Source organism: Lichenostomus cassidix, chromosome Z (assembly GCF_008360975.1).
Source record: "Lichenostomus cassidix isolate B80296 chromosome Z, HeHo_3.0, whole genome shotgun sequence".
Classification (NCBI taxonomy): Eukaryota; Metazoa; Chordata; class Aves; order Passeriformes; family Meliphagidae; genus Lichenostomus; species Lichenostomus cassidix.
In genome coordinates this window covers 33,930,948-33,947,558 of record NC_139511.1, presented here as the reverse complement: position 1 = coordinate 33,947,558, position 16,611 = coordinate 33,930,948, and the positions used below count along the sequence as shown (strand labels likewise).

At 43.7% G+C, this 16,611-nt stretch overlaps 1 protein-coding gene across 1 annotated transcript in view; it reads left to right on the top strand.

Annotated features, from left to right (window-relative positions):
* Nucleotides 1–15,605, top strand: part of LOC146424679 (uncharacterized) — a 30,258-nt gene extending 14,653 nt beyond the window's left edge. The window contains exon 5 of the mRNA XM_085042415.1: nucleotides 14,955–15,605. Within this exon, the coding sequence (XP_084898541.1) occupies nucleotides 14,955–15,356 (402 nt within the window). The 3' untranslated portion in view covers nucleotides 15,357–15,605. The remainder of the gene's footprint in view (nucleotides 1–14,954) is intronic.
* Nucleotides 15,606–16,611: the final 1,006 nt, after the last annotated feature.

The window sequence follows — 16,611 nt, the reverse complement described above, 5'->3', positions numbered from 1 at the left end:
CCAGGGAGGCAAAACATTATGGAATACTGTGGCTCCTAAAAGAACAGGAGAGCTCTGTGAATATGCTTAATTGAACATAGATTTCCAGTGCCATGCTCTTCTTGGAGTACCAAATATGTTCCTCAGAGATATCAGGCAATACACTTAAATGTACAAGCCTGTCTGATCTCACTCATAAAGCAGAAAACTAGCGCAGTTGAGTTCTGCCTCCTACTGCTCCATATATAAGTGTGTGTCATGCATTTTTAGAAATAGATAGCTGCTACTATGTGTTGAATAGTACTCTATAGATGGTGTGAATCAGCCAAAACTGTTTTAAATTGGGTTAAGACAGTAATTTGTTTATTCCCATGATACCATTCCTGCTGTAGATTTAAGACCTACAGCAAATTAAAAATCAAAGCTGAGCAGCTCTTCCTGTTATGCCTTGGACAAAGTACAAGTGAGGCTGCTAGTGACTTACTTTCTACTTGCCTTTTGCTATTGCATGAAAATATGAACATTTATTTCAAGGGAGAGCATTGAGTTTGGGTTTCAGGTAGTTTGGTTACACATCTTCCTCATAAGCTGTCTTTCTCTCTGTCTTTGAGCTGGCACAAACGGCTACAAAATGGTTAAGTCAGACTCTTGCAAATTATTTCGTGTATGTCCTTGGGCTGTCTGCAATTCTAGTTTAACAAAATAATCTGAATTCATTACAAGAAGATGAGTTTAAATGTTCTGTGAAGGCAGTTACATCTGAGAGACTGTGAGCACTGTGCCTTGTTAAGTAACACAAGGGACTTGGCTTCCAGGCTTAGGTTGCCTAAAATAAACTCAACATCTCATACATTCCCATCTAATGCTCCCTCCGCCTCTGCCCCTAGACAAAGTCAGTCTGTATGCATGCAGTGTCCATTTTGTCATCCAGCAGCAGACCTAATGTTAGATGAGTGACTGGAGAGTTGGCTCTCTCTCTCTGTTTGCCAGCAGTGGACTCTGCAGAGCAGGGCCTGTGGGGTGCAGGTGTCACAAGGACATAGGGTAGGGCACAGCCAGCCCTGGTCTTCTCCCCCAGCACCTTCCTGATGTGCAGCATTGAGTGGGATTGTGGCAGGAGGAATGAATGCAGTGTAACTCCTTTGTGCAGCTTGGCAATGCAATGGGCATTTGGAGGTCACAAATATCCTTGAAAAGCACCCAAGTAATTGTGAGGGTTTATTCCTTTTGTGCTAGAAATGGGGTGCAAAAGCATTACAGTTTTTGGTGTGGCAGCAAACTTAATCTGGAGAATCAATGGAAATTTCTCACAGCCTTCTGAAGATTTCTTTGTGAAACAATGGTGTGACTTTTTGAAGCATGTTACTGCATTAATGATATTGTTATCTTTTGGTCATAGGCCATATGCCAGATATGTTCTATAGAACCTGCATGCAGCCAACAGAGCTGTGAGTGGACTCTGGAATGTACTGTGTATAAAATATACGACAGGACCCAGGGCATGTTCTGTCATGAAGACAAGGGTCTGCTCTCACGGGTGGCCTCAAATTTACAAAAAGAGAACCTAAAATGTTCTGTGAATGAGAAAGCAGAAGTCTTCACATTATTCTCATCAAGTGCTATTTCCTCCCCCCACTACCTCCCCCTTTTTTTTCTTTTGGTCAAGCCACAAACTACATTCTCAATTTCCTGAATGCTGATGCAAGGTCTGTGTTTTGCATGTGGTGCATTTGCAGTGTGTCAGCCAGCTGTGCAGGCAGGAGTAGAGACGTGCAGCTGATGAGTTTACCACGGAAATTAGGGGGAAGGGTTTTAAAGTGTTTCTCTAGGGAGCAGAGAGACTACAGTGAGAGCATGGTGACCCCTGAAAGAGGCTGTTGCCTCTGTGTGTGCAGGGAGAGCTGATGCAAGCAGAGGCGGTAGGAAGAGTGGGAGACCCAAGGGAATGTGTGCCTTGCAGGGGGGAGGGTGCACAAGTGTGAAACTTGCCTTTTCCGCTTTCACTTGAAGTGTTGCAGATCTTTCTTTCTTGGGATTTGACGCTGGGAAAAAGAGCAACGTGTAGAACCTTCAGCTCTATTAATTATTACTATTATTATTATCATTATCATCTAACTGTTGAGTAAAATTGCGAATATTTATTCAGCTTTTACTCAAGTATAATTTTAACCAGACTTGTGGGTTTGCAAATTAGTGAAATCATAGGATCCGTCAGACATTTTACAAGCACAAATGCAATGATAACATCTAATTGCAGGGATCTGAGACTGACTGACTGCAGATGGGATGCTATTAGCCTCTTTCTGTCTGTTACAGATGTGTCAGAGAATTGTCAGGACAGTGCTAAAGACACTACAAATCTGTGTGCTGGAGCAAGCACTTGGGTCCTGACTCAGCAAGATTTTAATCCACACTTAGGCTGATGCATTTGCAAACAGTCCTGTTGCAACAGTACTTTCAAGTCACTTTTGTGTATAACCTAACCCAGGCACAGAAATGGTTGAAGAAGCAGTATCCTGAATATGACAATGACCTTAATACACATCATCCCAATATATGGAATGCTTCAGGTACTGGAGTACTATCTACGTTTGATTCTAAATTGTGACAGTAGGATACTGTGTCAGTCAGACTGACATTGCTGGATGGCTGATTTACTGACATAGCAGCTGCTTGTTCTTTCATTCCCAGTCATGGTCACTTTCACGCTTCCAAAGTCCTGGCTACTTTCAGCTTTCAGTGGTAATATTTTCTGTAGGTGCCTGCCAGAGGTATCCTCAGCACAGGCGTTGCTCTCCAAAAGTCAGGGGCTTTATAGGTGAAATGGGAAACCTGTTTCCTTATTTTCTGCTGCTTCTGTGAAGCACTGTTTAGGCTCAGGTATGCAAAGTCTATCCCATTCTGACCACTTTGTATGCAAATGCTAAATGAATGAGAGTAAAAGAGAAAAGTATGTAATTAATTCCGAAAGGTGATGTCAGTGGAAACCTTTTAGGCGTGCTCAGCGTAGCAGTGACCAGCAAGCACATGTTCAGTCTGGTTTCACCATGAGACATGGATGACCTGCCCAGCCGTGGCTGTGAGAGAAAACCCAGCGCTAATGCAAGTATTTCCACAGCTTCCCGAAAGTCACTTTGGCAGCTGCAGCCAGCAGATCTGCACGAGTGCAACCCGTGGGTGACACCTTGTGAGCGAAGCTGGTGAAGCCTCTGTGCGGAGTTCCTTATCACGCATAACTGCAGGTGTGCGGAGCGAACCTTGCGGGAGCAGCGCTGCCACTTCTCCTTGTCCGGCCCCGCCACGGGTGTGGGCAGAGCAGCACTGCTGAAAACGAAGGCTTGTGCACGCCGCCCCTGTGGCATGAGCGCATGGACAGCAAGAAAATGCTGCATTGACGCCCAGTGGGACCCGGCGGGACGGAGAGCCTGCGGTGGCACTCTGCCTCGTCGTGGTAACTGTGATGAAAAACCAAGAGCCTGTTTTGGGTCAGTCATTCTCAGCTTTTGTGATGAGTTGCCTGGCAGCTGAGAGTTAGAGCAGTGGTTTTCAGGGTGGTCCTGCACAGTTGGTGACAATATTCATAGAACTTCCTTCACGATGTTGACAACTGCCAGTGTTGGCAATGACAGACGTTCTTTGTTCTACCGAATACCAAGGCCCATAAAAAAAAGTTGTTTAATGATCAGATTTTTTTAATTGGTTGGTTATTATTTTTAAAAAAAACCATACTGCCAGTCTATATAATGCATTCACTTCCAGCTTTTCTCTCATGCTGTGAGGGTCAAAAAGCCTTAATTCAAAACACAAAAGACTTCACTAGCATGAACCAAGGAACTGGGAGATTTAAAATTACAAAAAACTTGCAGGGCTTCAGCCAGTCTGCTAATCCTGTTTCGTACATGGGGAACTAGGCCAGGCACAGAGAGATTTGCTATTTTGTCCATGGTTACATATAACTTTGAACAGTTAGATGTGCTGATGTCCAGATTACTAAGCAAGTCTTCCTGTTCTGAAAACCAGAGATGACTAAATTCTTACAGCATATTCCCCATTTCAAACCACAATATGAGGTTACTTGGCCAGCACTCTCTTTATTCCTCGCTAGTAAACACCAAGCTACATGTACAGGTTCTGTACTTTTCTTCAGTAATTGTCTTGTTGTTTTACAGTTGCTTCTGTGTTCTGAATGACAGCTGCTCATTGCACAGTGTTGTAGAGTGGAAAAAGATCTCTGCAACAAATTCAACCTTATTATTGTTATATAAATATCGTTGCCAATGCTGCCAGACTTTCTTAATCAGTCTGGACTGGGCCACTTCTCCAGATGTGTGCATCTTAAACACTGAATAGAAACAGTTAAATTGAATATCTGGCAAGTGATGTTCACATTTTCCTCCGATTGTATCCACACAAACTGGAGCTAAGGGGAACTATATTTCTAAAGCAGTGATGTCATTCTTAGATTTTGAAATATACATCCAGGATCCTGAATGGTGGATTTGTGCAGAAGTGTGGGAGGCAAGACCTCGTGGGGTGCTGAGGGTTTGACGATATATTCATTTTAACCACTAGAGGTCAGTTTCACACCAGTCCTTTTCAGAGTACAGAGAGAATTCTGTATTAGTAACAAAATTTTGAGCTCTTGCATGCTGTAACAAATATTTAAACACGTATTTAAACTATTTTGCTCTAAGTGACTGATATGAGAATGCCACCCGAAAAGATAACATGCATTTTTTTGTTTTCTGGTGTTTCTTGCAGTTTCGGCAGGTAGGTCTTCTTGTGTACACTCATCTACTCAGCATATTACTGAAGAATACTAGAAAAGAGACTAGATTAGTGTGTATCTTCTGGTTATTTTACTAATTTCTCATTTCTAAATATGGAGGATGAAGTCACTGTGCAAGATAAGTCACAAAAGCCCACATTGGCATTCTTATCTTTTTGTCAGAGTGTTTGGAGGCACAAGTCAAAGGAGCTTGCTAATGGCCCCTCCTATCTATATTAGACAAATTAGAGAGACAGACCATCCCACTGTGAAATGAAACATGGTGCCCTAAAATGAATTATCAAATGAAGAGTTGTGAGGAGAGGAGTCACTATTCAATAAGTTTGTCTGTGACTTTGAATGAGGCTTTCCAGTCAAAGATGTTGTGCACAGCTTTGGGTACACAACAACAGAAAGACTCAGAGGGGTGGGTGCTGGGTGGGTGCAAGTTGAAGGGAAAAGATCTTCTTCCTCCAGCATCTCCATGTGTGTTCCTCAGCTTCCACTAGACGTGTACCCCAAACTGAGTTCTTGCCAGTGTGAGTGTGTACAGCAATTTCAGACTTTCAGTGCTGCTTTTCTAGAGCTCAGCCATATCTCCCTCTATAACTAAGCCCTGAGTGTCCAGAGAGCACAGTCCACATCTGTAACACTGGACTGAGCACTAAATGCAGCTGTTCTGCCTCGGCAAACACAGGATCAGGGAAGAGCTCTTGCTTCTGCCCTGTTTATTCAGTTGAGCAGAAAAACTTCACTCAGTGTTGTCCTACATCCCAGTTTTCATTCCCAGGTCTGTTAGAAGCTCTCCCTGGGCATATCTTTGGTTGAAACTACCTGCCACTGCCACAGGCAGTGCTTGACACCCTCTCTCTTCAGGCAGTATAAGCAGGTAGCTGCACTCTTCACCAAACCCCAGTATGTGTTGCAACTGAAAGAGTCCTGCTCAGACACCCTGCTTCTACTGCTTGTGGGAGGTATCTGGGCTGGGGAAGCTGCATTCTTGTCTCCATATGGAGGACCACTGCACCTTTCACTTAAGGCTTGTTTATGATGACAACATCAGGTGTCAGGGGCCAGGTGTAAGTCACAGCTGATGGAGCTTATGCTGGTGTGGATACTGATTTTTTAATTGTCAGTAAGAGCATCTACCTGATGCCCATGGTCATATACAAACTGACTGGAATCAGAGAAGTTTTTGGTATCCACATTTTCTGAAAACAGTGTCGAATCCACGCCTCAGATAGTAACTGATCACAGCACATGTCTCAAGAGAAGTCTACCTGCCACCTCACATCTTGTGTGCACCATCTGTGCCACTGCCTGCCACACTTTCCACAAACCAGATGAACAAATAAGGTCTAGGTGAAAACCTGTGGTTTACTTTCGAACTAAAATCCCATATTTGGTAACTGAGGTATGGGGCTACGTGGGGAAATGACAATGAATTACACATAGGAACATGAGAAAGTAAAAAGCAACAGAGCAACAATGACAATATAGCCTGGTGGCATAGACACAAACAATTTAATTAAATTAGTTAAAACCATCTCAGTGAATTTCAAGATGGACAATTAACTAGCAAAATACGATAGCCAGGAATAGTAGTCCTTCTGCAGTTATTTCATAATCAATAGCTCCCCACCAGCCGTCTGTCCTATGCAGAAGTGTTGAGCTGCATCTAAATGTTATATTTCTGCACATTTATCAGCTGTCACCACTTGCTTTCTTAACCTTATGGATCAAAGAGTGCAACTGGATTTCACTTTATGGGGTCATTCATGGCTTACTTCTCACTATGATGTTTGGAGCATTTGATTAACAAGATGTCAAAAAGGAAATCTGAACTTCTAGATACCATTATATAGTAGTTTAATTAATGTGTTTCTTTATATGTAAAGAAAATGTCACTATTCACCTTTATGGGTGAAAAGGAAAGAGGAAAATGATGTGTCCATTTTCTAGCTTTAAGCTTTTTCTATTTTTACTGTCACAAGGATTGTTGGATACAAATGTTTTGATTTGATGTTGCTTGTGAGCAAGGAAAATTGGCAGTGCAGAGAGGTCTCAGCAAATAACTGAGATTGATAAAGATTTTTGCTGTTCTTAACTTTCAGTTTGTTTTAAAGAAAAGGGTGACAATAAGGTAACCCCACCCCCACCAGATCATATTTCTAACTTATTTAGATATAAGCTAGTGTCACAGATTTTCTTTTTAAAGGTAGGAAAAAGTGCATGGAAAAATTCAGTTACACATTTAAGGTCTGGGCTGATCATCTGAGTTTTCATTCTTGGGTTGGTGTTCTATTACACCTACAACAGAAGAAATCAAAGAACTAACAAAGGATCAGAGTATTTTGTTCAGATAGGCACATCTCTGCTATATGAGGCACATGTCTGAGATATGAGAGGCTCTTGACATAGGGCAAATACATCTACAATTTATAGAACCACAGATTTACACAGAATCAGGCTGGAAAAGATGTCCAAGACCATCAAATCCAACCTGTGACTGATCACCACGTCAACTAGACTACAGCACTAAGTACCACATCCAGTAATTTCTTGAACACCTCCAGGACTGGTGATTCCACCACCTCCCTGTGTGGCTAGTTCCAATATTTAGCAATCCTTTCTACCCTGAATTTAACTCAGCTGGTTAGAGCATGGTGCTAGTAACACCAGAATTCTGGGTTCAATCCCAGTATGGGCCATTCACTTAAGAGTTAGATTTGATGATCCTGGAGGGTCCCTTTCAACTCAGAATATTCTGTGAACAAATTTCTCCTGATCTGCAACCTGAACTTTCCCTGATGCATGTTGAGGCCATTTCTCATCTGTTGCTGGTTGCCTTGTGGGGAAGCTGATTCACACCTTGCTACCACCTCCTTTCAAGCAGTTGTAGAGAGTGATAAGGTCTCCCTGAGCCTCTTTTTCTCCAGGCTAAAGTCACCCTAAAGGTTGGGCAGAGAAGTGGTTGAGAGCAGCCTTGGGTAGAAGGACTTGGGGGTGCTGATGGATGAGAGGCTGGACATGACCCAGCCATGTGCACTCCCAGCCCAGACAGCCAAACGTGTCCTGGGCTGCATCCAAAGCAGCATGGGCAGCAGGGAAGGGAGGGGATTGTGCCCCTCTGCTCTGCTCTGGTGAGACCCACCTGGAACTCTGCATCCAGCTCTGGGGTCCCAGCACAGGAAGGACATGGACCTGCTGGAGTGAGTCCAGAGGAGGCTACCAAGTTGATCAGAGGGCTGGAGCACCTCCCCTGTGAAGACAGGCCAGGGAAGTTGGAGCTATTCACCATGCAGAAGAGAAGGTTGTGTGGAACCTTCCAATATCTGAAGGGGGATACTGGAGAAGTGATTCTTTGTCAGGAGCTGTAGTGGTAGGATAGGGAGTAATGGGTTCAGACTGAAAAAAGGGAAATTTAGGTTAGATATATGGGAGAAACTATTTACTGTAGGGTGGTGAAGCACTGGAACAGGTTGCCCAGTTCAAGGCCGGGTTGGATGGGGCTTTCAACAAACTGGTCGAGTGGAAGTTGTCCCTGCCTGTGGCAGGGGGTATGGAACTAGATGGTCTCAAAGGTCTCTTCCAAACCAAACCATTCTATGATTCTATGATCTGCCTTCTTTGTGAATTACATTTCTTCATGCTGCAGAATCACTCAGTGAAATGAATAATTCTGACAGTACCTGGGCTAAGGGAAGTTCTTGCTCATTTTTCCTTATAACAGACAGCTCTTCAGTGATCTTCTTAAGCACTTGATTTTTAGCTTTCTACAAAAGATCAGTACAAAACAAAAAAAACCCCGAAAAACCAAACCCAAAATACCCAAAAAACAAACAAACAAACCCCAAGCTGGTGATCAAATTATGTTCATCTGTTAAAAAATGCACTTTGGCATTGTATGGAGGCATTGACTGGGAAAACCAAAATCATCATTCAAATATCTCTTTAAGGTCAGCTGGCTGGACTGGAGAGATAGCAAAACAAGGCTGTTTTTCAGCAGTTTTATTCTGCTGGAGGATAAGGGGCCTGTATGCTGGCATTAGCAGATACAGCAGGAAAAATATTAAGGAACTAAGGTAAGTGGGGATGAAAAGCATCTATATTACAAGAAACTCCCATTCCTATTTATAACTGAACCTTACTTGAGACTATTATTGGCAGCAGCTGGAAGACTGCATTGCTGAGTGAATGGAGAGCCAGAATGTGTGATTTTTTATTTGCCCTCTTTTTTTCTGCCTTGCATTATTAACAAATACAGTTTTTTGCGTCACTTATGTAATTTTCTAACCTTCTGTCTGAAGCCATCCTATTAAGTAAGATTTCCAGGCATTCCTGGGCAAGGTGTGTGCTCAAGAATAGTAAATCTGACACTGCAGACTTCCTGGCACACAGGCTTCAATTGAACATGTGCGCACAATCTGTCTGCTTTGGCCAGAAAACACAGGATTTACTGAGCTGGGTGTTACGCAGCCGTGGTGCATATGCGCTGTGAATGTGTCTAGGATTACCAGTCGCACAGCAGCCAGTCAGAGCTGCTGTGAATGCACAATAAGGCTTCAGTTGCTGGACTTACAGACACACAGAAATCCCAGGAGAGAATCCTGAAAAATCTGCCCAGATAAAATTCTGGTCTGATAGAAAGAAAGCATTGCCAAGAAAACCTGGCTTTCAGCAGCTCTTAATTAGAAACAAAAACAAAAGGAAAAAGATTATCGTGCCTCTCAGTGTTTCTGAGGGACCCCTCAGCTGGGGTGCTGCAGAAGGTTCCCTGACATGTTATCAGCTATCCCCCCCAGACTGCTTTGGACTGCCCTTCTCAGCTCCCTGTAGGATGTGAATTATGCAGATTTTAGCATAGAGCTGGGAAGGGAGCTGTCTCAGACACTCGCATCTCACCATAGTCTGAGTGTTTGCCTTTTTTTTTTGCCCCTTTTTAATCCCAATAGAGTAGGCATCTCAGGATTGTAACAGTGGAGATAAGCATGAAAAGAAAGACATCTCCTGTCTGTAACTTTATTAGTCACTCCTTGTGGAGATGGTCTTGTTTAAAATATGAGCCCCATATATGCAATGCTACTACAAGAAAGACATTGAGGTGCTGGACTGTGTCCAGAGAAGGGCAATGTAGCTGGTGAGGGGTCTGGAGGACAAGTACTGTGAGGAGCAGCTGAGGGAGCTCAGTCTGGAGGGTGTTCAGCCTGGAGAAAAGGAGGCTCAAGGAGACCTTATCACTCTCTACAATTGCCTGAGAAGAGGGTGTGGCCACCTGGCAGTGGTGTTTTCTCCCAGGTAACAAGTGATAGAACAAGAAGAAACAGCCTCGAGTTGTGCCAAAGGAGGTTTATATTGGATATTTGGGAAAATTTGTTCACCAGAAGGGTTGTCAAGAGCTGGAACAGGCTGCCTAAGGATGTGGTCGAGTCACCATCCCTGGAAATATTTAAAAGATGTGTGGATGTGGCACTTAGGGATGTGGTTTAGTGACGAACAGGACAGTGCTGGATAAATGGCTGGACTTGATGATCTTAAAGGTCTTCTCCAACCTAAGTGATTCTGTGGTTCTATATGTGACTGTTGAGGTAACACATGGCTAGATAAATGCAGTATAGGAATCTGAACAGTAAACAGATCATTTGTATAGAGGAAAAAGACTTGAAATTGATAAATATTTCCATTTAAGTATGTCCAAGAAAACCTGATGGAGCAAATAGCACTTTAGCAAATAGCAAAAAGTGGTTTGAGGTGAGAAGGAGTCTTTCCAAACAACCAGTTTCAAGGCTGGTCAGTTGTTGCAGAATAGAAGTGCCTTGCAAAGTGAGGGCCTTGCTGCCCTTGTAAAATCCTTGCTCACTTCTGTTACTTCTGTTGCCTAACTAGAAAAGCATTCTGGGAATGACTCGGCTAAGCTAGAGGTGAAAAGCAAGTTACATAGCTGTAAAACAATTATTAGAACCAATAAATGCTCACACCGTGGGGCTCGTGGTTGGTTACATCTGATAACTGCTCCTACCGTGGTTCATGGTGGTTGGTTTAGCACATTTGCTGTGCCTCACAACTATGTAAACTCATAACAAACTAACAGTTTAAGAACCTTCGATTTTTGCAATAAAGTGTTTTCACCATACCATCATGGAGATATGTGTTTAACGCCGCAGTCAGTGATGTCCTGATTGCAAGGCCTCAGTTGCATTGGCTAGCTGATGCTTTTAGCTGATGCTAGATTACAAGGCGCTGTAGATAGCAACATTCATTTACATTTTCAAGTAGGGGCTACTGTCTATTGAAGGAAAGCAAAGCAGAAAATGCAGAGTTGCTACAGTATGAGCTACTGGGTGCAGTGTTTTACCCTTTCCCTTGGCTACCATTGTACTTTATTCTTCCACCCTTACTGGCTCCAAGAATGTGTTTTCAAAATTATCTCCTTCAACCTCCTACCTCTATAAAAAGAGAGATTTGACTAAAAATAGCCATTTCAGCAAAACTTTCAAAGGTCTAAGGGAAAGTTGAGAAGTGGGCTCATGGGAACCTCATGAGGATCAACAGAGCGCTGCACCTGGCCTGAGGCAATCCCTTGTATAAATACAGGATGGGGGATTGAGAGCAGCCCTGGGGAGAAGGACTTGGGGGTGCTGCTGGGTGAGAGGCTGGACATGACCCAGCCATGTGCACTCACAGCCCAGAGAGCCAAACATGTCCTGGGCTGCATCCAAAGCAGCATGAGCAGCAGGGAAAGGAGGGGATTGTGCCCCTCTGCTGTGCTCTGGTGAGACCCACCTGGAACTCTGCATCCTGCTCTGGGGTCCCAGCACAGGAAGGACATGGATCTGTTGGAGTGAGTCCAGAGGAGGCCACCAAGATAGAGGAATGGAGCACCTGCTTTGCAAGGAAAGGATGAGAGAGTTGGGATTGCATGCTGGAAAAGAGAAGGCTTCAGGGAGACCTACTTGCAGCCTTCCAGTACCTAAAATGGATTTACATGAAAGATGAGGCCAAGCTTTCTAACAAGTCTTGTTGCAATAGGACAAGGGGTAGTGGCTTTGAACTGAAAGATGGTAGATTTAGGTTGGACATAAGGACAAAGTTTTTCAAAATGAGGGTGGTGAAATACCCAAAAGGTTGCCCAGAGAGGCAGTAGATGCCCTGTTCCTATAAATATTCAAGGTCAGGTTGAACAGAAAAGCAACTATTCAACCTGACCTACTGAGCAACTTGATCTAGTTGAAGATGTCTTTGCTCATTACAGGGAGGTTGGACTGTCGCTGTTGAGCAGCTAGCAGAGTAATGAAGGCACCAGTTCTCAGTGGCAAGAAGGAATGACATTTATTGTTTTGATTTCATCACATTTATAGAGTTCTCAAAAGTCACCCAGATTGGTCAGTCAGAAGCCTTCCCCCAGGCCTGATTGGCCAGGCCTGCACTGCCCAAGTTCTGGGACACTGTTCCAACAACATCCAAACTTTATCTTTATTTACAAAACACAAGAAAACTTCTCATGGGAAAAATCTGTGCTAGCCACAGCTGGACTAGATCCATAGATTAAAGGTGCTCCACAATCCAACTTATTCTATGATTCTAAAGCAATCCTTTATTTTCTTAGAACAAGAAGGAAGTATTCATCTGTTATTAGAAAGGTGCTTCTCTATTATTAGATCAACATTACTGGTTTCTTGCTTTGTTTTTAGAAGAGCACCTGCAGGAGGAAAATGCTCTAGAGATGTAAGTTTGTCAACACTTCCAATTCTTTTGGCTCCTTGATGCAGTGTGCCATTTTCTGTACAAAAATGCAAACACCCAAAATAAGTACAAGATGTGCTTTTGGTCTTTTTAGTGCAAAGCCTGAAAAGATGACAGAAACTAGGATTCTGTGCTTATCTGCACAACATTCTGTAATAATCAGGCCTATGCAATCAATTAATTGCTCTCCATTCTATAGTATTTCACTTATATTTGTCAGAATATGCAATTTTTTTAACAAAACAGTAGGCCATTTAATTCAGAAGACTTCTATTCCCACAGCATTGATTTTAACCAAAATTTGTGATATGCAGGGGTTTGTTTGGTTTTGTTTTGTCTGGGGTGGAGTTTTTTGTTGGTTTGGTTTGGTTTTTTCAAAGAAGAAGCCATGAAACTTTCTGCCTTCTCCATAAGTTAAACATCCGTGCTGCTGACAGGATATTTGGTCTTGGCAGGTGTCCCTTCTGTGACAAAAGTGTCACACAATAAAATTTATGTACAGAGGTTGCTATCTGGTTTACTAGGCATAGGGATCAGCAATATCAGTGTCAGGTCCAGTGGAAAAAAATAGTATGAAGATTAGGTAGGTGAAAACACAAAATCAACTTGAATTTAACCAGAGGGTTTGTAGAGCCCTGCATTCTAAAACTTCTGTGTTCAGTAGAAAGGTTTTTTTATTTGGTTTTTATTTTGTGAGATGCTTCACCTGGAGAAAGAAGCTTGCTAGGTGATGACAACAGCACTGCAAAGGAGGAGAACTTGACAGAGGACTGGAGTGGGAAGAGGAGAAGCTCTGATGGATTTGGAAAGAGATTGAGAGGGGAGTAGTCCATCCAAACTGAAAGGACTTGTCTATCTTGGTAAAGAGAGTCTTTCTGATGGGAAGTCTGAATGTGCAGCCCAAGCCAGGAGAGCACAAAGCAGGTTAGAGAAGTGTAGGAACCCCATGGCTGGGATGTCTGTTACCATGGCTTGTAAGCTTTCCCACATGTGGAAGGTTTGAGTCTCCTCTCACTTGGGCCAAGAGGCAATGTCTGTTACCGCTGTACTTCAGCTGGAGACACACTGTTATTTTCCCCACAAAATGACAAAACCCATGTTTATTATCAGCTGTAGAGGTGTGTAATCCTTTTGCACTTTTATCTGTTAAGCTCTGCCAGGTTCCTTGTCTTTGTTGTGATTGAATATACTTTTATTTGCCCCTTATTCTGTGGCTAGCACAGGTCTTTCCCATGAGAATTTTTCTCCTGTGTTTTATAAACAAAGATAAAGTTTGGATGTTATTAAAACAGTGTCTCAAGATTTGCACAGTTCAGGCCTGGCCAATCAGGCCTGACCAATCTGGGTGACCTCTGAAAAGTCTATATAAGTTGGAATCAAAATGATAAAGCTCTCTTTTCTTGCCACGTTGAGAATCCGGGTCTTTTTCTCTGCTAGTGGCTCAACAGTGACATTATTCTGTGTCTCACTTTTTATATTGGGGGGCTGGTTTAGAACCATAGAATCATCAAGGTTGGAAGGGACCCATAAGACCATCCAGTACAACCATCAACCCAGCACTACCACTGTAATGCCAAACCACATCACCCAGCAGCAAATCCAGTTGCCTTCTAAACACCTCCAGGAATGGTGACTCCACCATGCCCCTGGGCAACTTTTTCTGATGCCTGACCATGCTCAGAGTGATAATTTTTTTTCTGATATTTAATCTGATTCTCCCATCTCAGCTGAAGGCCATTTCCTCTCACTGCAGGCACAGTGGAATAGGCTGAACCCCAGATCACTACAGCCTCCTTTCAGGGAGTTGTGGAGAGCAATGAGGTCCCCCCACGAGCCTCCTCTTCTCATGACTAAACAAACTAAGCTCCCTCAGCTCAGTAAGACGTCTTTTCTGGGCCCTTCACGAGCCTTGTTGACCTTCACTGGACAAGCTCCAGCACCTCAAAGTCCTTTATAAAGTGGCCCAAAGCCCAGCTGGAGGTGCAGCCTCAGCAATGCTAACTACAGAAGGATAATCACTGCCCTGGTCCTGCTGGCCACACTGTTCTTGGTTCAGGCCAAGATGCCATTGGCCTTCTTGGCCACCTGGGCACACACTGCTCATGTTGAGCTGCTCCCAGCCAGCACCCCCAAGTCCCTTTTTTGCCAAACAGCTCTCAAGCCACTCCTTCCCCAGCCTGTAGTGCTGCATGGGTTTGCTGAGACCCAAGTGCAGAACCAGCACTTTGCCTTATTGAGCCTCATGCTGCTGTCCTTGGCCCATTGAGGGAGTCTGTCCAGGTCTCAAGAGAGCCTTCCTACTCTCGAGTGTGTCTACAGATCAACTCACACACGTTAGAGGATTTATTTTTGTAGGAAGCACCAAGGTCTACTTTTTTCTGTTTGTTTTTTTGTTGGTTTTTTTCCTTCTTTTAATTTCTTCTCTTTGTGTTTTTTTTCCCCATTCCTATATCTCTGCCGGAAGGCACGGGAGCAGGAGGGGACCCCGCGGATGCCGCGTGCCCGGGCGGTGACCGCTCCGGCTCCCGGAGCCAGCGGCGATCCCGCAGGTGGCCACGAGAGGCCAGCGGAGGCTGCGGGAGAAGCTCCGGGCGCAGCGCCGGGCGGCAGCGGCACCGCCGGTCCCGTGCCTTCCGAAAGGAAGGGTCTGCAGGTCAGCCGTGACGAGCTGCGGAGAGCACGGCGAATGGCACTGCCGTTAGCCCAGGGCTGCCAGCAGCAATGGCAAGATGCACTCATTCGTGTCTGCGTGCTGCTGCCGTGTGATATCACCACCCGCCCCATCTCCCCCTCGACCTGCGGGATGATTTCCACCACTCAAGAGTTGATCCGCCAAAGGTCTATGCCTGCCAGTTGGATGTATTAAAAACATGGAAGGAAAAGACCAAGAAAGCAAGCAGAGGAGACCAACCGTCCTGAAAGTTCAGCTTGCTTATTAGGTGTCAAAGGTATCACATCTGCAGAGCTGATGCCTTCAAACCAGGGACGGGACCTTGGGCTTGCACAGCTCTCCTTCCTACACCTCCTCTCCTGCGTCAGAGTCCTGGTGTTGATACTGTGGTTTGAAATAAGCTGGATCAAATATCTAGTAATAAAGGCTTCATGACCTTTGGCACCATCTGTGCTAGGAGAGCCAGGGATAATGGGTCAAACTGAAAAGTGTCATGTCAAGAAGCCCTAATTCCAGGGTGCTGCATCATTAAGCTGAAACTGTAAGCTTGTATGTGAAAGAATTAATGTGTTCTCTATAAATTCCATATATAATAATATGGCACCATATATCACTTTATTATGTAGACACTTACATATATTTTATTATTACATATGCACTATTCTCCACTGAGTTACTTTGGCTTACTAATTTGGATCCATTTTAAGTAACTTTCACTTTTAGTATAATGAGAAAGTCATCGAAGTCATAGCTATTACCAGCATCTTTTAAAGCTATGAGTCAGTTCTGGATTTCCCACCTATTTCATCAGAAATAGGTCCTCGAATACTTGTAAGAGACATACCAATTAGTGGTGTCTTACCACTCAAGCTATTCTTCTGCATTCAATCCCATTTATGTATTTAGAGAAGAAAAAAAAGAAAAAAGTGGCAGATGTATGAAGGGTTTTTATCTTCTGAGAATGAACAGTACATGCTACTTATGTTATGCTAATTCCAGCAAGTGGAAATTGCTCTTGCATGAATCCAGACCAGGAGACAATTTTCTGGAAACTTCTCGCATCTTTTAAGAAAGCAAGCTAAGAATTTATGCCCTTCTCAAGCAAATTCAGAGTGACAGGTCACTGGTTTTGTTTCCAAGGGAAGAATGCCTTTCCATGTTAGGAGGGTAAAAAAAATTATTAGGCTTGAGAATTGGTGTTTATAACGATGAGTTTTCTCCCCAGTCCTGGCAGCTCTGTAGACTTAAGAGAAATGTTCTCAGAGAGGTTGGATGTATCTGGCAGACATCCTGTATATGTTGTCACTAGTTAAAAATGGAAGCTCACTAAGTGATTACTGTCAAGTCCAATTCTGTCACCTGTAGTGTCACCAGGGCACCGACTAGAAACAACTGGACTTGGAAACACAGCAGCTCACTGAAGTGGCTCAGTTTGAGAAGCATTTTGGGA